General features: G+C 47.4%; 1 protein-coding gene across 3 annotated transcripts in view; it reads left to right on the plus strand.

The window, feature by feature from the left end:
- LYST (lysosomal trafficking regulator) overlaps positions 1–22,591 on the plus strand; it is a 3,752,809-nt gene that overhangs the window by 322,257 nt on the left and 3,407,961 nt on the right. For all 3 annotated transcript variants that reach the window (XM_085611970.1, XM_085611971.1, XM_085611972.1), the window contains exon 3: positions 7,408–7,498. In XM_085611970.1, the coding sequence (XP_085468096.1) occupies positions 7,408–7,498 (91 nt within the window). The remainder of the gene's footprint in view (positions 1–7,407; positions 7,499–22,591) is intronic.

A 22,591-nucleotide genomic window follows, 5' to 3' on the forward strand; every position in this document is an offset into this window, starting at 1 on the left:
CTGAGCCTTATACCTATGGGGTGGGACTCTGGGAGGTGTGGAAGGGGTTGCTAGATTGTGAAGAATACCAGCCCTTAGACTCCAACATGGATTGATGTGAGGACTTGGAAGACACCAGCGGACTGGAATCTCCACATACTGACATGGTCTCTTCTCCTACCGTGGCTACAGAGAAGGGAGCCTCATTTGCTATGATGGTGAGAAGGGCAGTCAAGGTCCTGGACCTAACTACCCTCCGTGATAGTCCAGAATAACGTCTTGACAGAGTTGCTTCAGCTGGGAGTGACCCCCTTAGAACGATTTCCCCCATTTAATGATGTACTGCTTGGGATTTCGTCCAAACCCTGCACAGGAGTTCCTGTGAACAGGATGATTGCCTACAGCCCGCCCCAGGTTATCCCAATTTTCTCATACACCACTCTATCCCGGAGAACTTGGTGGTCCAAGCTTCCACATCCTGTTTAAATCCTGGTACATCACCTACCACTCAACCAGGTAGGGAATCCAAGAGGCTGGACACCTTAGGAAAGAAAATGCCTTTTGGGCTGTTACTCCCGGGCACATGTAATTCAGTGGCATAGGTGCTGTCCGTGGTCCCGGAGGAGCCCTGGGCCACACTTGTCCATGCTCTTGCTGACTGGAAAGATGCAGCCAAATTGATGGTCCGATGAGGGCTAGATACGACAGACTCGCTAGGCAGAGCAGTTTCTTTGTCGGTGTCTTTGTGGCACTATGCCTACCTGAGGAACTGGCTTTTCCCGGAATGTCCAAGCGTCGCTTAGAGATGTCCTTAAGTGGCTTCCTTCTCTTTGGAGACCAGGCGGACTCGGCACTGGAGTGCTTGAAGGACTGCAGGGCTACGGAAAGGTCCTTGAGTCTTTCCATGGCCCCTCACCAACCCAGTCTGCTGTTTGCTCTTTTTGAAGCATGGACACTGCTTCCAGCCATGTTTTTACACGCCAAGCCACTACTGCTCTTTGTGGCAGAGGACGCTGCATCCACTGGCCCTGTGGGCCAGGTAGCCAGAGATCAGGCCAGTCCACCCCCTTCCCCGCAGCACCCCTTAGCTTGCCCCCTCACCATTGTGGGCACCCAGTGGGGGAGGCAGGATACGGCATCACCTGTACCACTGGTGGTCAATAACATCAGACCACTGGGCTCTTCAAATTCTCAGATAGGGCTAATCTCTCCCCTTAGTGACTCCGAGCCACCCACTTGCGACAAGGTGAAGGAGGGCCATCTCTCCTTGCTCTGCCAGGAATTGACGATTCTCTTGGCCAAGGGAGCCATAGAGAGGGTTCTGACACCAGCAGTAGGTTGTGGTTATTCCTGCTAGTCTCTGGTGCCTAAAAAGGACGGAGACCTTCGTCCTATCCTAGACCGCGTCCTATTTTTCATCCTCAAGAAGTTCAAAATGCTCACGCTCACTCAAGTTCTATCTGCCCTGGACCCAGGAGACTGGATGGTAGTGTTGGACTTGCCGGACACATCCTTCCACATTCCCGTCCTGCCTGCCCACAGGAGTTACCTGCTGTTCACGGTGGGCCATGAGTACTTTGTTTGCAGTGCTTCCTTTTGGCCTTACCAGTGCCCCTCAGGTCTTCACCAAGATGATGGGGGTGGTTGCAGCTCATCTGCGGAGATAAGGGGTGCCACTCTTACCCTGTCTCAACGACTAGCTTTTGAAGACTGGCTCGCCTGAGGCAGCCATCTTCCTTCTTCAGATTACGGCATACCTCCTGCATTCACTGAGATTGACTATCAACGTGCCAAAGTCACACCTGACTCCCTCTCAGATGCTCCCTTTCATTTGAGCTGTTCTTGATTTGGTGCAGTTATGAGTCTATTCTCCCAAACAGCGAGTCCAGGATATTCCGGCTATGATACTGATGATTCGGCCTCTATCCTGGATTTCGGTGAGACTGACTGAGGCTGCTGGGACTCGTGGCCTCTTGCATCCTGCTTGTGACACATGCCCGCTGACATATGCGGGCTCTGCAGTGGGACCTGAATTTACTGTGGGTGCAGCATCAGGGGAACCTCTCCAACTTGGTCCAGTTCTTGGAGAGAACTGCAAAAAATCTGCAGTGGTAGATAATGACCCGTGATTGGGTCGGCAGCAGACCCCTCTCCCTTCAATCAGATCTCTCAGTGGTGACAGATGCGTCACCCCTGGGATGGGGTGGTCATCTGAGAGAGATGGAGATCAGAGGCCAATGGTCTCTGGCAGAATCTGGACTCCACATCAACCTTCTGGAGCTCCGGGCGATCCAGCTGGCATTAAAAGCCTTTCTACCCTCCATCACTGGAAGGCTAGCGCAGATGTTCATGAACAATACCACTGCCCTGTGGTACTGCAACAAACAGGGCGAGGTGGGGTCGTGGACTCTTTGACAAGAGGTCCTGCGTCTCTGGACATGGCTGGAACGCCAGGGAATATCCCTGGTGGTTCAAAACCTGGCGGACTGTCTGGACTCACCCGAAGATGTCTAGCGGATCAGGAATGGCATCTCCATCCAGAGGTGCTGCAGATCTCTTTAGGCAGTGGGGAGCGCCCTGGTTAGATTTGTTCGCCACTGCCGAGAAGGTGCAATGTCAACAGTTCTGCGTGTTGAAGTTTCCAAGGCGGCTCTCACTTAGAGACACTTTCCGTCTCAAGTGGAGCTCAGGCCTCATCTACGCCTTTCCACCCATACCGCTCCTGCCCAGAGTTCTCAAGAAGATCGGAAACTACTAGGCCCAAGTCATTCGTGTGGCTCTGGACTGGGCTCTGAGAGTTTGGTATCCAGAGATGTTGAGCATGGCCATTGGTCCTCCGATCAGGCTGTCCCTTCGGCAGGATCTTCTGTCATAGCAGTAGGGGAGGGTTCTCCACCCAAAACTGTCATCGCTCCGCCTTCATGCATGGAGATTGAGCGGTGACAGTTGACAGCTTTCGACCTTCTGCCCAAAGTCTGCAATTTTATCTTGGCAGCGAGGTGTCCATCCGCCAAGACGGTGTACAGCTGCTGTTGGAGTAAGTTTGAGGCATGGTGTGCAGAGAGACAGGTTGACCCTATTTCTGCTCCCTCTCCCAGGTCTTTCTCTTGATACTTTACCTTGCCCACCAGGGCTCTGCTCTGAGCGCCTTATAGGGCTATTTTCGTGCCATCTCAGCCTTTCTGCGATTGCCTGATCAGCCCTCACTCTTCAAATCCCCTGTTGTATACATGTTCTTGGAAGGCTTGCAACATATGTCCTCCTTCCCTCTTCCTCATGTCTCAGTGGGACCTTAATCTAGTCCTAACGTTTTTGATGTGCACCCCCTTTGAGCCATTGCACAACTGGGGGAGAGGAGTTGGCCTAACGGCTAGGGCGCTCGACCTGGGACCTGGGTAAAAGGCTTCGAATCTCGGTAATGACGCTAAACATCCTGTGATTCTGGGCAAATCACTTAATCTCTCCGTGCCTAACAAAAAACGAATGTGTCCTCATGTAACGTAACTGGTGCTATGTAAAGCGCTCCGATACCTGATTGGATTCGGGTCAAGTTCGCGCTATATAAAACTCTGCAACAAAAAAAAAACGTCCTCTCAGGCTCTTTACCATCAAGACGGCCTACCTGATGGCAATAACATCTGCATCGAGAATCCGTGAATTTAAGGCTTTGTCATCCAAGCCTTCATACCTGAACATATGTTCAGACAAGATATTTCTCCACACTAGAACTTGAAAGTTGTCATTCCTTTTCATGTAGGCCAGTCATTCACCCTCCCTACCTTTTATACTCCTCCACATCCCTCTAAAGAAGAGGAGCGACTTCACCTACTGGACCCAAAACAAGCATTGTTGTTCTACCTTGACCGCATGAGAGTTTTGGGTGGAAGACTAACTTTTCGTGGGGTATGTTGGAGCAAAGTAGAGAAAGAACTGAATACCTGTGCAGAAACAGACCATCTCCAGATTGGTCGTGCTCTGCATCAAAATCCGCTGTGCATTAGGCAAGAGGCTACCCCCTGAGGGTTTGCTTGCTCATTCCACCAGATCTAAGGCTGCGACCACTGCGTTAGCACATGGAGTGCCAGTACTGTATATCTGCCAGGCAGCAACGTGGGTTTCTCTACACATACTCACAAAGCTTAACTGCCTGGACAGTCGGTTCCATTGGGACAGGCCCTTTGCTCGTTCAATCCTGCAGGACTTTCTAGATTGAAATTGTTTTGCAGCCCCACTTCCAGGGAGGTATTGCTTGTGTATCTAGTCTAAGGTAAGGAATCTGCAGGTAGAAGTCTCTCATCAAATGAAAAAGTTAGTTACTTTTGGTAGCACCTCATCTGGTAGAGACACTATCTAGCTGCAGATTTCTTACTGACCCACCCATCCTCCCTGCTTTGCGAAAGGAATTCTAGGGCAAGCTGTTCCCCTTTCAGGGTTCTTCGTGGCTCTGCAGTTCTGACGTGGAAAGGCACGAAAAGAAACTGGCATCAATGCGCTGGGGTGGCGCCTCTATAGGGAAACGTAAATCACTTCCGGCATGGCCAATGACGCCACGTGGAGCTGAGCAACGCCATCTACCGGCGCACAGTGGCACTGCTCACAAGCAAATTTCCAGATCCAGTCTGATGTCTGGAGATAATTCTAAGGTAAGGAATCTGCGACTAGATAGTCTCTACTAGATATGGCACTACCGAAGGTAAGAAACTTGTTGGTTCACCCCTGCTAACCAGAACTAAAGAAGCTGTGCTTCTCCTTTCAACATATTGACATAGCTGTACTAATAATTGGCATATTTTACTAGAAGTCCCTGGTTTATGGTACAAAGTGTACCCAGGGTCTGTAAGTTAATGTCACTAGTGGACTGCAGCGCCTGTTGTCACCCACTGCAGTGACAATGTAAAATATGGCTTCAGGCCTACCATTGTAGGCTGACTAAAGCAGTTTTTCAAGTGCAATTCAGCCTGCCAAACCCTTTCAACCGATCTACTTCCCTTTTAAATATTAAGTCTCCCCTAGACAGGCCTTACTGCCCCATAAGGCAGGGTGCATTGTATTTAAAAGTAGAACATGATGATATTTAATGGTAAACATGTCCTTGCTCAGAAAAAGCTTCAACACTATTTCCACTGTAACTAGGCTGACTGTTCTATAGTAAAAAAGCACAAGATATGGTATTTAATGTAATAATGCTGTCTCCAGCTAGGAAATACCTATATAATTCATCTTTGGACTCCTTGTAACTAGTAAAAGCCGAATTCACCGGTGAAATATGATTTGTAATATTAAGGAAAAGTTAGTTTAATAAAGATAACTCTTAAAGCTTCTGAAGGCTAATTTGCATTACCTTTCCGCTGATGTGATCTGAGGGCTCAACTCTGAATTAGGTGTGAAAACTGTTCCCAGAGCAAAAGACAAACTCGTGTGTGGAGGTGTTTCTGTTCCTTTGGCAGGATGACCACTTGGTCAGAACCCAGGAATGTAATGATCTTGAAAGGGACCTTCCCTGCCACTGGCAGATGTCATATGACACCTGAAAAAGCCACTTTTTTTGTACCTCCCCATCCCTCAGTCAGCACAGCTCACAGTACAGTGGGTATTGTGTTACCCCCTGAACTGGTTTAAAGTGACTGCAAAGGAGTGGATGTGGTTTTCCCTGGCTGCACCTGGTTAGAGAGGAGCCAGGAGTTGACCCACCCACTGTTAGGGAGGAGCCAGAAATCACCTTCAACCACAGGCTGGTGCCAGGTGTAAATGCGGCATCCCCAGTACCCTCCCCAGAACACTATTGGACCTATTGAAGATCAGAAGTGTACTGAATCTGCTGTCATCTGTGAAGTCCTGAAGGACTAGACCTGCTCTCCGTCTTGTACCGTGGATAAAAGGAACTCCAAAGGTAATAAGTGTAACTTCCTGTTCAAGCTACAAGACGCCCTTTCTACAACTTCCCAGCTGACCTGTTTCAACAGGACCTGCTCTGGATCTTGCTGTTTCCCTCTGCTGCCTTGATTTCCCAGGGCTGTATCAGTGTTCTCCTCCAAACCTCATGGGACTTAGAAACCTTTTTTGTTCCAAAGACCTCTATAGGACCAGGACAAACCGGCCAAGACGGTCCAACCAAGGTGTGTTGATACTAGGCTAGAGCTTCAGGTTTCTCCCACCCTGAGCTTTTCCCCAGAGAAGGTATCTGGTTGGTGGTGCCCTCTTTGGCTACAGCCCTCAGCCTTGCCTCGTTGAAGGAATCCAAGCTCCAAAAAAGTGACAAGTGTGAACGTAGAAATCTTCACTCAAGGCGCAAAATAGCTATATCGGGACCTCGTCCCAACAGCTTTCTGACCTACAGCCTGCTGCCTTGTCCCACTGCAGATTTTAGACTCCCATTTCAGAGACTAAGTCAGAAGGTAAGACTTCTGACTGGGTTGAGCCTGGATTCTGTAGCCTACCCATCGCTCCATCAGTCAGCCTAAAATCCTCCCTATATCTGTCTGCCATGATCAGTTGACCGTGGTTCAACCTTTAATCTGGTAGTGGTATATGTAATTCATACAAGCAAAGTTGCATTTTTGGATCCATCCCCCCTGTTTATATTACGTCTTTTTGCTCACTTTCATACATGACTAGAATGTTGGTAACTTCCCACAAAAACTCTCTTGATAATGCCCTTGTCCTCTCAGCATAGATTCACTTTCAAATGTGCTGTTTGCAACAATTTATTCACTACCTGCCACCATTTTGGTTGACATTATTGTATATATTTTTGTGAAGAAACCCATTTCTTAATATGCTGTCTTTAATAATTATGAAAAAGGTGAGTTAAGGAACTGTAGCGACCTCTTGTCATTTATTCAGTTCTGTACATAGACGTTTCTGACAATCCTAATTAAATAACTTTCCATATGGAACTGTATATGTGTGGGCAAGGGTGTGTCAGCTGTCAAAACATATTCAACGCTTATGAAATTGATAAATGCATGCAAATAATTTTGTAGAGCTTAGGCTGTTTTCCGAAGTTGCGGCCTGGTGTTCACAGATAATTGGACTGCAGGTAAGAAGGGAAGGCTAAGGGATTGGTTCATATTTAGGTTCAATTGCTTGAAGTTCAGGAACATCCAGATGTGAAAATTCTGTCAGTAAATCGTTTTCTCAGGAATCTCCTTGATGACAAAATGAGAATTCCTCACATGGAAGAGTGTGAATTTCACCACACAACTTCAAAGGCTGAGTGTTTAAATGGCTTCCTGGGCTCTGCATTTTCTTAAATTACTTTGTACGATAGATGATATGGTAAATTAGTTTCCTCTCAGTGTCCACAAATTGATTTTCAAAAGGCTGGAGACTTGGGTGTGGGGAAATCTGTGTTCATAAAGGTATGGGTCATTCTACATCTGTGATATGAGCATACTGTTCATCTTTAATGCTTCCTACTTTTTCCAGGATCTGACATGTCGAGAAGAACTGCTTACTCTCCTTTTGTCGCTTTTGCCTCTTGTTTGGAAGCTACCTGTTCAAGAGGAAAAGGCAGAAGGTAATGCTTGGAATCATACACAGTTTATTCAATTGTATTGTTGTTTTTTTTGTTTGTTAACGTTCGTTGGTAAAGCTTAGTCGTGTGTTTCTCATATGACCCGTTGTCTTTTTCCCTATGTTAGTCTAATCATGTACGTTGTAGGCCGCTTTGGTTTTGCACACGTTATTAAATAACACGCTTGCCTTAGTGCCACATTATATTTTCAGACAGAGCCAGCACAAATTTTTGTATTTTATTCTTTTCAATGGGATTTAGTCTGACCACCCTAGGCAAGGTCAAACAAAATTGCCCCTTGTTATTATCTCTGATCAGACATGAACACCTAGACATAAAGGAATGCAGCTGCTTGCTATTTTTGAATACACATATCTTGTCATATAACCGTGGAAAAACACACACGGAGCCAAGGTCCTGAGAAGAGTGTGTAGTCTCAGCTATGATGTAGAACAGGGTTCCTCATAGTACGGCCCGCGGGCCGCTGGCAGCCCGCCCGGCCTTCATTGGCAGCCCGCGGACCTTGATGCTTAAAGTACACTTCCTTGGAGTAAGCAGGGAAGATTGACGCAGGAGCAAACGTTGTGAATACGCTTTGATACGTATTCACAACGTTTCCTCCTGCGGCCATCGTCTCTGCTTACTGCTTGCCTCTGATTGGCCTGCCTGCCTCTGACGTCACACGAAGCTCACGCCCTTTAAAAGTCAGCTGTAACGAGCGCTAGTTACAGCTGACTTTTAAAGGACCTTTTGGTGAGCTTCCTGTGTCTCTGTGGACGACGTCCTTCCTGCCCGCAGCCCCGGAGAACCTTCACAGCGCTGCTATGAAGGGTGGAAAGCTTCCTCTGGATTCGGATATGTGGCCGATTGTTTCATTGCCAGGGCCTCTGACTCTGCAGCTCGCGCCTCACTTAGCAAGCCACTTCAGCATGCAGCATGCAGCAGAGGTGCGAGTCCCGGTGGGCTTCGTCGTTTGCTATGCCTGCTTGAATTAACAGCTTAGGTTTTAAAGCTAAGTGGTATCTAGAAATGCTGTGCTGCCTCCAATAAAATATACTTACTTCATCGGATGTCTGTTGTGGGAGAAACGGTGCATGAGAGATTGCAATATGTTCATTATCCTGTATGAATGGTTCACCCAGCCTTGGAATTTTCTTTGCAATTTAATGTTTATTGTTATTATTCGTACCAAAATGCCCAAAAAAAAAAAAAAAAGAAACAGACCAAGGCGAGACACAATGAATAAATAGAAAACACTTTACCCCCACCCATTATAAGGGCGCTAGGTTAGTGCCCTTCCAATTCTAGTGCTTTGCAGATGTTTTAAGATCTTCTTAGAGTTTTTTGTCGCTCAAATGGGTACAATTTCTGGCATTTATACTTGTCCCTCGTCTTCATTTCTTGATTTTGCTCGTGAGAAAGTGTCTGTATGTTTACGAATATGGTCTTTTTAAGTCACACCGCCTATGTTTTGAAAGGATATAAGCAATGGGCACTGAAACGGGTCCTTTCCGGGCCCTGTATTCATGGCTTTACCTTTTCATGCGAAAGCACTCACTGCTTACATTTCACATGCTTTACTTAATCTTGCATTCCCTATGAGTGTTTGCTTTTTCTAGGATGTTGATTTTTTTTAGGCAGCATATTGTTCTTGTCAAGTGCGTAATTAGAATTGAGTCACATCCAGGTGTTTATAGCGGGTCAGTGCACTGCAAGTTTCTCTAAGTGGGGCAGTATGGTGATCTGATTGTGAAATGCAGCATTGTCTAATGTTTTGAAAGTTTTTTTTTTACTCTAGCTCCGCCCCCCACTGATCCCGCCCCCACTGACTCCACCCCTATCAGTGCGGCCCTCGGCCACTAACCACACTGTAATTTTGGCCCCCGACAGAAAGTTTGTGAGTACCCCTGATGTAGAACATCCAACTATGTATGCTAAGGTCGGTGTCGCCACTAAACCCAGAGATCTATACTACATAACCAATTGGCTCCAATAGTATGGGAGGAGTTAGGCAGATCTATCAGATAACATGACAGGGCTTTTCATGGTATACGGTTTAACCATGCTGCTGATATTGTTGAGTTTTTGAATTGTGATGCAATTATTGCATCTTAGAGCGCAAACGTTTAAATAAACTTTGTAAACTTCGGATTTCTTTCTTATCTTATTGTCGACAAGTATGAGTGAGAGAACGAAAGGGTGTGTCCTACTTCCGTGATCCCTGAGAGGGCCAAGAGTGTTGTGTTCTGGGGTGCTGATTCATTTGTCTCTCTGGAAAGGTTAGGAGGGCAAGTGAGGCACTATGGCTAGTCTGACTCTGGCTCATAGATACTGAGGTGGTATGATGACTCCGTCCCTACAGGCTGATGTTCTATGGTCCCAAGCATAGTTCTGTTATTGAGCAGGATCCCTGCAACAGCTTCAACATATATTCACATGCTTCAGCATTAAGGGAAAGCATCTGCAGGATCTGTTTTAGGCATGTTTGAAGGTAGGCCTGGGCAACATTTAGATTATGATGCCAACGTTTTGGGAATTTAGTGATACAATTAATATGCGAAATTCCTGAAATGATGCCACTTTGCGATGAAATGTAATTATGCCACTGTTTGCAGCAAAAGTATAGCAGAGGAATGATACAAACAACCAGAATGTGAGCGGTGATTATTTGCAGCAGATGTTTTTTGCACAATTCTTTTTTGGGTGAAATATGTCCTTGTCAAAAATTGACACAAGGAAACATTTTTGGCTAAAATATAGCGCTAAATGACTGATTTGCTTTCTGTGGAATTACAAATAATTTTCCTGAAATTGTGCCTAGTTAAGCTAATGCTTATGATTGCCTCGCCAGTAGATAAAAGTTTGGTTGGTGTCTACCCTAAATCAGTGTTCCACAGTATATCCACTATTTTAAGCCGAGTGACTGTCTGAATTGAGATGGCTCTTCAACCATCAAAGATAGTTACACTACATCATTTTCAATGAGAAGGACAAAAAACGCCACTGTTTCTGATAGACTTCTAATTGTATGGAAGGTCTTAAGAGTTATTCCTCCATGGGTCTCACCAGCCCCAAAATGGAATCTTAATATTGTACTAACGAGATTAATTTGCCCTCTTTGACCATACAGTTTTACATACACTTTTCCACACCACTGCTACTCCCACAGGCTAGACACCGCTGGTTTGGACTGCTTTACAGTCTGTGCACATTGTATGTATCTACAGCTGCACATACCTTGAATGGAAAATTGTACTTATCCAGTAAGCATCAGTTCATGGCATGTAGTTCTGTAGATTCATGTGCCCACCCTCCTCCCAAGATGTCTGTGTTAGTTGCACTCATTTTAATACTTCTTACTTCCTCTTTACATGGACATCTCTCTATACTACACGTTTGTGACGGAGACTCCCTCCCTCAGGTCCGGCCACCCCTACTCACCCTGTCCGGGGTATCCCTTCCGCGCAATCCTCCCTTCCCGGGCACACTATCCAGGGTTCCAACCACAGCGTCCGTGACCACAGGAACCCCGCCTCTCTCTCTGTTACAGGAGCCTATCCCGAACGACGACCCACCGGAAGGACGACCTCTTGCTCCCGGAAGTCCCTCCTCCCCGTTCCCCGCCGGAGACAGAAAAGCAGGAAGACTGGAGGCGGAAGTCGTCGGAGGATCGTGGCAGGAGATTTCGGCAGGAGACACGGCGAAAGGAGAGGAGGAGAACGGCGAACCAGAAGAGTGGTCCGAAGACTGGTGGAGTCCCCCGGAGAAGGCTGAAGAGCGGCCGTAACTCGGATGAGAGTTACGGCGGAGCCCGTGAGTACCAGCTTTCCTTCGGTATAGCACCCTTAGTGCCCGTATGTACCATAGTCTCTCTGTATATAGATATATATAGTCTCTCTCTCTCTTAGGCACCCCCCTGCACCCTGGTAGGACCTATCGGTATCCATTGTACAGCATCTCACACCTTGTAAATAATAGCCTGCACACCCCCTTTTTCGAACACCCCTCTTTTCTTCAGCTTATCCCGCTTCCTCCCCGTCCCTTTTCCTGACGCTCCCTTCCTCCTTTACCACTCCCGGTGACGGTTACGGCAGCGACATAGAGCGCCAGCAGGACTAACGGCTCCTTCTGTGTTTTGTCTTACCGCCCTCCGAGGTGCCCATCCACCCTCCTACCTGTGACCGACATCGGCGGCCTGGACGGCAGAGGAGCTTCGGCGACGACGACCGCGACAGACGGGCCCATCATCGGCTCTAAGTTATCCTCCTGCTCGGACCTGTGTACTTTCCTGTTGCACGAAGTGCCCTGGGCACAATAAAGTAGACTATTGCACACTATATACGGCCTCCTTGCCTGCTTTTCCAGCCCGCCGAATCCCCACGCTCACAGGTGGTGTCAGAAGTGGGATCAGCTGGAAGCATGGAGGCCGTAATAAAGAAAATGGCTGAGTCCCAGTAGCAGTTGGGGAAACTGATGGAGCGGTTTTTGAAGACGGCCGAAGACGATCGAGGCCAACTCCACGATGTGTTACGGGGACAGGGGGACACCCATGAGCAGGCCATGGGGAAACGAACCTCTGTGTTGGAGCACTAGAGGCCAACGACCTCCCTACCGTCAGTGGTACTCCAAAAGTACGTGCCCGGGGAGGACCCCGACTTTTTCTTTACCAATTTTGAGAGATTGGCGCAAGCTGCATCGTGGCCTGCCGACCGCTGGGGTCACTACCTGGGTCCCTTATTGACCGGCGACTTACAGGCGGCGTATCAACAGGCTAACGTACAGGGTACCACACCATATAGGGACATAAAGAAGTGCTTCCTTGAACGTTTGGGCATCGACGACGAAACCTATCGCAGGAAACTACGCCAAATCAAGGAGGGGCCACAGGAAACCCCGAGAGCCCTATCGTTCAGAATTAAGGACCTGGCCAATAGGTGGTTGAGACCGGAATCCTCCACCAGGGAGGACGTCTTACAAAAAATATATTTGGAACAATTTCTGATGTCATTATTGCCCGGCACCCAAAGGTGGGTAGGACAACATGCCCACCTTACCCTGGACACCGCGGTGGAAATCGCGAGTGCCTATAGTCGGGCACAGGAGATACAACGAAGTAAGGAAGATCCGCCCCACAAACTACATCCCTCCATAAGCCTCCGACCCCCCCCGTCCTTCTTTCCAGAGGCGACCGGAACCACTCCCTATGATTCCATACCCCGTACCACTCCGACCTAATAACCCCGGACCCCAGTGTTACAGTTATGGGGGTTTTGGTCATATTGCTAGAGTATGCCCCCACAAGGAGGAACCCATGGAGGTGGGACTCGCCAGGAACTATGTGTGTTCGGTCCCAGGTATGTCGCCTCCGTCGTTCCGCTGCCCTGTAAACATCGATGGACAACCGCTTATGGCCTTGGCTGATTCGGAGTGTCGACAGAGCGTTCTCCGGCCCCAGCTCTTGTCTAAACCTGTGGGCCCTACGTCTGGTACGGTCGCCATTCAATGCGTCCATGGAGACACAAAACAGTACCCCACTACCCAAGTACGAGTCCAACACCCCAAGGATCCCGGAACCACCCTCTCCGTTGGTCTTGTCCCTACTCTGCCGGAACAGGCTATTCTGGGAAGCGACTATATGGGTCTACCAGGACTTCTGCAAGAAACAACAAATTCCCTGACCCGTTGGTGGGGAGAAACCCCGTACCCTCAGGGACCTTCCTCCCCTGGGATTGAACCCACACCATCGAAAACCAAGGCCCAGAAAAAGAATGAGAGACGGGAGTACGCCGGTGTTTTCCCAGTGTCCCTTGACGAACACCCATGGCAAACCGACAGAGAATTCAGGGCAGCCCAGCAAGAGGATCCTGTGCTGCAGGAAGCCTGGGCCAAGGCAGTAGACCACGAGGATCCCCTTATAATAGGTCCCTACTTCTTTAAGAAACATGGGTTGCTGTATCGGAAGGGAGGGACCCAACAAAAACCACAACTGCTCATACCCGGTCCCTTTCGAGAGAAGGTACTCTTTCTTGCCCACAGCCACCTCCTGGGTGGACATTTCGGAGACGAGAAAACCAGCCAAGCGATCTTAGATAGATTCTATTGGCCAGGGGTACACCAAAACGTCAAAACCTATTGCAGAGAGTGCCCGGTCTGTCAAAAACATAGTAGATACCAGCCTCTTAGGGTACCCCTGCAGCCCCTTCCCATTATTGACGTCCCTTTCAGCAGGGTAGGTATGGACATCATAGGGCCCTTGATATCCTCCCGCAGTGGCTGCCGATACGCCCTCGTTATCGTGGACTACGCCACCCGCTTTCCCGAAGCCCTTCCCCTGCGACAACCCACTACCCAAAACGTTGCGAAAGCCCTCATCGCGGTGTTCTCAAGGGTAGGGTTTCCCAGGGAGATCCTGACGGATCAGGGCACTCCTTTCGTCTCAGCCCTTATGAAACAGGTCTGCTCCCAACTGGGGATTAAACAGATACGTACCTCGGCGTATCATCCACAAACCGATGGGTTGGTGGAGCGATACAATGCCACTTTAAAGCAAACTCTAAATAAACTATTAGGTCTGGAAGCGAAGAGGTGGGAAGACATGTTACCCCTTGCCTTATTCGCAATCCGTTGTAAGACTCAGAGCAGCACAGGATATTCACCCTACGAACTGTTGTATGGCCGACCCCCTCGTTCCCTGTTGGACATGGCCCAAGAAGCCTGGGAAACAGAACCAGATCACACTTGTCCCCTCCCAGAATATATGGAGAACCTCAAACCCCACTTGTCTCTAATAAGGGACATCGTACACCAGAATCTCACACAGGCCCAAGAAAGACAGAAGGATCATTACGATAGGGGCACAAAACACCGGGTCTTCTCCGTGGGGGATCTGGTTCTCTTGATGATGCCCTCCTCCGACAAAAAACTCCTAGGACAATGGCAAGGCCCCTATACCATCCTTCGACAAGTAACCCCTGTCACCTACGAAGTACAACTGGACCCCGCACGGGGTACCACCCAGATTTATCATGTCAACTTACTAAAAACATGGGAAGGTCCTCGTCCCGTCCTAGCCTGCTCTATGGGTCTGGACCCCCTTTCTTTCTCCCCTTGCATAGACCCCGTCCTACCTACGCCCCTGAGTGTAGAGCTCCAGCATCGCCTCTATCCCTTACAACAGGTGTTTTCATCTTCACCTGGTCATACCACCATCACAGAACACGCCATACAAACGAGTCCGGGGAAGGTGGTCCGGCAAAGGCCGTATAGGGTCCCTGAAGCCCGCAGGGCGATCATACACCAAGAAATAGAACAGATGTTACAAATGGGCATTATAGAACCCTCTGTAAGCGACTGCAATTCTCCAATAGTGCTTGTACCCAAACCCGACGGGTCTGTTAGATTTTGCATCGATTTCCGGGAAGTCAATAAGATATCTTCCTTTGACACGTACCCATTGCCCCGCGTAGACGAGATGGTCGAGCGCATAGAGAAAGCCCAGTACATATCCACTCTGGACCTTTGTAAGGGGTACTGGCAGATACCCCTCAGAAAAGAAGATCGAAAGAAAACGGCATTTTCGACCCCCGAAGGATTATATCAATTCCTCGTCCTCCCATTTGGCCTCCATGGCGCTCCCGCCACATTTCAACGGGCCATGAATCATATCTTACGGCCTCACACTCAGTATGCGGGGGCGTATCTCGATGATATAGTCATCTACAGCGACACCTGGCCACAACACCTGGAACATCTCCACAACATCATTTCCTCCTTGGGCTCCTACGGGTTTACGATTAACCCTGCCAAAACCACCCTAGCAGCTCAATCCGTTAAATATCTAGGATACCTCCTGGGTGAGGGCCTCATCCGGCCCCAGAGAAGCAAAACAGAAGCAATACATTCCCTCCCATTTCCCCAGACCAGAAAAGACTTGCATGCCTTTCTGGGCCTTCTTGGATACTATCGAAGGTTTGTGCCTAATTTCTCCCAAAGGGCCGCCCCGCTCACGGACCTATTGAAGAAATCCACTAAAACAGAGGCCATCCTGAAAAACCCGACACCCTTATTGTGGCATGCTTTTACAGATCTGAAGAACGCCTTGACCTCCGGTCCCGTATTAGTTAGTCCGGATTATACACAACCCCTCTTACTCCAGACAGACGCTTCAGAACAGGGATTAGGGGCTGTACTTTCGCAGAAAGACCCCCAGGGGAACGAAAAACCCATCCTCTACCTCAGCAGGAAATTGTTCCCTCGAGAAAAGAATTATGCCGTCGTGGAGAAAGAAGCATTGGCGATGAAATGGGCGGTGGACAGCCTCCGTTACTACCTAGAAGGGCGCGACTTTACCATCTTCACAGATCACGCCCCCCCTTGAGTGGATGGCCCGGAACAAAGGGCACAATGACCGTGTCCTGCGGTGGTTCCTAGCCCTCCAACCCTACCGCTTCTCAACGATACATCGAAAAGGTGTAGAACAGGGTAACGCAGACTTTCTCTCTCGCTATCCACTGTCCACACTAGATACAGGAAAGACAGCTAGGGAAAGGGAATGTGACGGAGACTCCCTCCCTCAGGTTCTGCCACCCCTACTCACCCTGTCCGGGGTATCCCTTCCGCGCAATCCTCCCTTACCGGGCACACTATCCAGGATTCCAACCACAGCGTCCGTGACCACAGGAACCCCGCCTCTCTCTGTTACTGGAGCCTATCCCGAACGACGACCCACCGGAAGGACTACCTCTTGCTCCCGGAAGTCCCTCCTCCCCGTTCCCCGCCGGAGACAGAAAAGAAGGAAGACGGGAGGCGGAAGTCGTCGGAGGATCGTGGCAGGAGATTTCGGCAGGAGACACGGCGAAAGGAGAGGAGGAGAACGGCGAACCAGAAGAGTGGTCCGAAGACTGGTGGAGTCCCCCGGAGGAGGCTGAAGAGCGGCCGTAACTCGGATGAGAGTTACGGCGGAGCCAGTGAGTACCAGCTTTCCTTCGGTATAGCACCCTAAGTGCCCGTATGTACCATAGTCTCTCTGTATATAGATATATATAGTCTCTCTCTCTTAGGCACCCCCCTGCACCCTGGTAGGACCTATCGGTATCCATTTTACAGCATCTCACACCTTGTAAATAATAGCCCGCACAGCCCCTTTTTCGAGCACCCCTCTTTTCTTCAGCTTATCCCGCTTCCTCCCTGTCCCTTTTCCTCACGCTCCCTTCCTCCTTTACCACTCCCGGTGACGGTTACGGCAGCGACATAGAGCGCCAGCAGGACTAACGGCTCCTTCTGTGTTTTGTCTTACTGCCCTCCGAGGTGCCCATCCACCCTCCTACCTGTGACCGACGTCGGCGGCCTGGACGGCAGAGGAGCTTCGGCGACGACGACCGCGACAGATGGGCCCATCATCGACTCTAAGTTATCCTCCTGCTCGGACCTGTGTACTTTCCTGTTGCACGAAGTGCCCTGGGCACAATAAAGTAGACTATTGCACACTATATACGGCCTCCTTGCCTGCTTTTCCAGCCCGCCGAATCCCCACGCTCAACGTTATTTTACACTTCATCCTCACCCGCCATGCGGGATAACAATTTAACAATGGAGTCGATGACTATACGCATTACCAGTAGTATATAATCAAAGGAGGGAGAAAGAAGCTGAGATCCATTCGGCATCCTGAAAAGGTAAGTAATCAAAGGGAGAATGGATCACTTGTACCTATATTACAACCAGGGTCAGATGTGTTGACCAACTTAAAAACCCTCATTCACGTACAGGAATAATGGAGCGTAAATCTTGATTCTCAGCTTCTCATAGAACGTGAAAGCATCATCATCTGGTCTGTTTTTGACAATATGCTTTCCTCCACCTGGAGGTAGACCAACTGGTGATTACAGTAGTGATGCGTGATAATATGAAGTAAAGTGGGGTGAGTAAAAATTGCCTACCGCTCCTTCCCAAAGAAACTTTATTCCGTTGGAGAGCAGACAAGATTAAAAACCAGTACGGTGCGCTTACATAAATGTTACTGTTCTATAGCACCTTGTTGTCCGTGTGGGTGGTCGACATGTTTCAGCTTGTTTGCCCTAACGGGTTGGGGGCTTTCTTCAGGACCTATGCAGAATGTGAGGTGGCTAATTAAGCACCATATGAGGGCAGGTAAGTGACTCACCCTTCTTCCTATTCGTTACTTGTCATTAGTACCTATATCTGTGATGAGAAATTTATGGTAATTCCATAGATTAATTGTACACATCAACATAACTCCCAATATGGATACTTTTACGAGGATGCTACAAACCGTATGTTAAATAAACAGTGAACAGTATTCAATTAGCCGAGTATTTGTTTTCGCTACTCCAAGTGAAACGTAAAAACAAAAAAACAAAATCAAAACATAACTCAGTCTTAAAATGGCAGAAAATGTGACAATTGTGTACAGGCCTCTATTGGTGATACGGATGGATTAACATTTAAGTCATCCTCTAGTAACAATATAGTGGCCACTTGGTTGCGGCTGGGGAAGGAAAGGTTTGAAAAAAGGACTCTTATTAGAAATGTTCAGAAAATTAGCGGGAAGTCATTCTGCGCATCGCTTTTTATCTACTTGGGCGTTATTGGCGCTGCATAGGGATAGGTAATAGTACATACTTTATCACTGGGTGTGAACGTTTTCGGGAAAGGTGGGAAGATGTCTCTTATTTCTATGAAATCAACTGTTAAGTGGGGAAGCTTCAAGCTTTTGCTTTGTTCGATTAAAGCGTCAAATGTTAGCTTACATTCATCGTTATGTTGACGCTTTCCAAAATAGGTATTAATGTGTATTCAGTATGTGCTCAAATATGAATGTAATATACAGATGGGGAGTTTTAGAAACAGAAAATTACGCAATGCAGGAAGATTAGTATTGCGACTAAATGCCGCGCCATTAAGCATTTAACGTTGAGATACTTTACGGTTCCCAATTCGGGCTTCCTTGGGGGACCAGCAGGCTCAGTAACCTGCTTTCCGGAGTAGAAAAGGAGGAAGGTTAGACAGTGGTGCATGTGTATTCACCGTGTAGGCGGCTCAGTCATGAGGGAATACCTGAATTGACAGGTTGCTCGACTTGTGCTTGCTCCGATTACGGTACCCCTGTGACGCGGGCCCGTAGCGAGCAGCTTTTAAACTTATGATGGGCATGGTAGAGAGATTGGTGTCTCTTGTCATTAATGGTCTTAGGTTACATTCTCAATTATTTAAAGGATTTGATCGCAACCTATCCTAAATTGTGTAGGTGATTACTGAGGCAATTAAAAAACAAAATTGGTGATGAGGTCATAGATCACCATGGCTACGTTGAGGTACTCCATAATCAAAGGGGAATGGATCACTTGTACCTGCTACCAGGGTTCATGTGGTTCTTTCCGTCATTTGCGTAAAAAACCCTCATTCACGTAAGCAGGTCAATGGGTGGTATATCTTGGTTCTCCGCCTGGGTCAAGTACGTGACCGCATCATCATAGGGTTTCTTTCATGCTTCCGCCGCCTGGAGGGAACCACAGGTTATTACAGTAGTGATCAGAAATCAAAAAAATTGTGAAGGTGCTCGTGTAGATTGAAAAATTGTTAAAAAGGGTTCCTCATGCCACCTAAACTTATATTTTATTCAGTTTGGAGCATGGGAAAAGAATAAAAACATTGTTGTGCGAGATTGGACATACAATGAGTCCACTGCACTTTTTAGTCTAGGTGATCGGTCGACATGTTTCAGCCCCTTTGTCTGCCCCTAGGGGTCGGAGGGCTTTCGTCAGGACCTAGAGAGGATTGTTTTTGGAGGAAATGGATGTTGTCCAAAAGTAAAAGTCCAGGGTACACGTTTCTGAACTTTAGGTAAAAAAAGTACCTAATGTGAAAAAGGGAAAGAAATTTGAGACAAATACTGCCTAAGAACATATTGAAAAAAGGTAGATGGTCTTATGATGAGGTGTGTACTGTTCAACTTGAACATCTTGATTATTAAAAAAGCAATTAAGAAATGGCAATTCTTTAGTTGGTAGGTACAGAGTTCATGTTAACCCTCGTGTCAACAAGACAGTGAATGCAGTTAAATTGGCAGTCAAATGTATGGTAGGATTATAGTCTATTATTTCTAAACTTGTGTAGGATTTAACCGAGTTGTATTGCATGAGCGTCTGTTCCATTATAGTAGTGGCGTGTGGAGGGCCACTCAGTTATTGAATCAAAAAAGTTGTTGCTTTTATTGCTTTATTTATTGAGTCTGTTTACATAGTAGCGGTGGCGTGCAGTGAGCCACTAATTGGGTGTTAGGTAATTGATCAGGGCGATATTGGATGCGCTGTGATGGTACGAGAGGGTAGGTATCTCGAAGGTGCGAAGTACGGACTACATTGCGAATCCGCTCGGGGTGCGCCTATGAGTGGTAATGTTACACGGTTGCCGTCGCTAAAGTTCTTAGTTAAAAGGGTGAATGTGCGCGCAGTGTCTAAGAGAATTCAGGATGACTGAGTGCGCTGAAGTTGTTCCATTAAGAACTCGCACTAAAGGGCGCTGCGCGAGCAAGGCTAAGGCAGATGCGTACCTTTAAAGTCCTAGTTCAGGGCTTCAACGGGAGTTGAGGGCGCATTGTACTGCTGGTAAAAAATAGGAAATGGAAACAAAATTCAATGATACATTTGATAGGTTACGTTATGTGTCTCCTGTGTGGATCGGGACTGTTTGTTCCTCGTACCGATTCCTGCAGTTACAAACGACTTGTGCTGACTCTGCCTTCTTGTGCCCGGGTGACTCGGAGGTCAGAACAGGCAAACCATAAATAGCATACGGAGTAAGAAGAAAGACTTGTGGATGTTCGTAGCGCGATCGTTAGTTTTTGACAAATTTTAAGTTTAAGAGTGATGTGGTGGTGATTCTCATATGCATTTTTACATTAACATATTACAGATATATAAATGGAAAGAAAGCGGTGGGTCAAGTTTTAACCACGCGCAGTTATATATTCTTAGTCCTTACATGACACTCAGCCAAGGAATATCATCGTTGAGCCCTATCACATTAGTCTTAAGGCGGTGTACCCATCTTTGCTCTTTTTCAAAGAGTATTCTTTCGGCGTTATGCATTTTTTCATTTAGTTTCTAGGATGATCCATTTAAGATCTTCAGTGGTGTGTGGGTGTTCAATGTAATGATTGCTCATTTTGGTGGTTCCCCTTTTGCACTTCACATTGCTTCTGTGTTCACAGATCCTTTGCTTGACTTTCCAACATGTCATACCAACGTATCTGAGCTTGCAGGGGCATGTAATCATGTAGATTGCATGTGTGAAGTTCCTGTTCGTATGTTATCTCATGGTCCATTTTAATTTAGGTGTTAATTCGATTGATTTGGTGACTTAAGTCAGATTGCACACAGAGCAGTGTCCACGGGGTAGTGGCCAGTTACTGGTTGCATGGCCCATAGCGTGTTTGTCGTTTTTCTCGTTTTGGGCTCTAGAGGTCGTGTGTGGACCAGGATGTCTTTGTAGTTTTTTGTTCTCGTGTTGGCAAACATGGGTTTTGGCCAATTTAATGATCCTGATGTCAGTATCCGCCAGTTTTTGTTAATAATCTTCTTGACTTCGTTACTAGCTATACTGTACGTTGTGACACAGGTCAGAGTGTCTGGTGTCGGGGTCTTTGGTGGTGTTTCTAAAAGACTTTCTCTCGGTTGATTTCTAGCCCTCTTCTGGCATTTACTCACGGTTTTGGTTGGGTAGTCATGTTTTGACAGTTTGGAGCAGAGATCTTTGGCTTGTGTTTTGTACTCCTTTAGTTCGCTACAGTTCCTACAGCGGAGGAACTGACTGTATGGTAAGTTTTCTCTGAGGGGACGCGGATGAAAACTATTATACGAGAGAGTAAGCTGTTCTTAGCAGTGGGTTTGAAGAAGGTCTTGGTTTTGATGACGTTGTCTACCACGTAGATGTTCAGATCTAAAAGTCTAGTTGTTTCTTGTCAGCGTTGTAAGTGAACTTTAGGCATTGATATTGCGTGTTGATCCAATCGTGGAAGTCTTGGAGGCTCTCTTCTGAGCCTTCCCAGAACATGATGACATTGTCTATGAACCTTTCCCAAAAACGAATTTTGGAAAGGAAAGGGCTTCTGTTGCTTTGTATGAATGTTCTTTCAAAGTTACTCGCGTATAATCCCGCCACACTAGGGGCAACTGTGCTCCCCATGGATGTACCGTGGCATTGTTGGTAGAGTGCCATTATATTCGAAGTAGTTCTCTGTAAGAGCCAGCCTACAACATTCCAAGACAAAGTGTCTCGGTGTTTGGTGATCCCAGTTTTGGTCAAAAAGTAGTTCTTCTAAGGTGTTCATTGTTTCTTGTTGAGGTAAACTCGTATATAGACTTTCCACATCTAATCCTACCAGTAGCATGGATTTACTCGTAAAGGTTTGTTCATCAAGGAGGTTGAGTAAGTCACGAGTATCCTTCAGGTAGGTTGGTGTTTTTTGTACCATTGGCCTCCGATATTGATCAGCAAATTGAGAGAGTGGTTGGAGGACCGACCCTATCCCTGACACGATGGGGCGCCCTGGTGGTAGTTTCCTAGCTTTATGTACTTTGGGAAGTGAGTAAAAATATGATATCCGTGGAGAATTGGTTCGCAAAAAGTCAGCCTCATTCCTCGAAATCCATCTGTTGGTCTCTGCTTCCTCTACCATCAGACTGATGGTTCTCTGTAGTCTTGGTTTTGGGTCTGTTTTTATGATTTTATAAAAGATTTTGTCCGATAGCAGTTCAAGGCATTGTTCATTGTAACCCTCTTTGTTCAATATCACGGTTCCGCTGCCCTTGTCGGCGGGTTTGATAATGAGGTCCTTGTGTAGTCTTAGTTCGTCCAGAGCCTTCTTCTCTGCATTGGTAGTGTTCATGAATGGTTTTCTGACTCTTCTCTCAATGTCGTCCACTTCTTTCATAACTGCCTGCTCGAAGGTTTGGATCTCAATTGGGATTTGGTGGTTCATGGGGCATGTGAGAAGTTGGCCTGGCATATGCTGTCTCCTAGTTATAGGGACACCTTGCACCAGTCCAATTCGACTCTTATTGATGATAGGTTTAA

The sequence above is a fragment of the Triturus cristatus genome, chromosome 6 (assembly GCF_964204655.1).
Source record: "Triturus cristatus chromosome 6, aTriCri1.1, whole genome shotgun sequence".
Taxonomy (NCBI): Eukaryota; Metazoa; Chordata; class Amphibia; order Caudata; family Salamandridae; genus Triturus; species Triturus cristatus.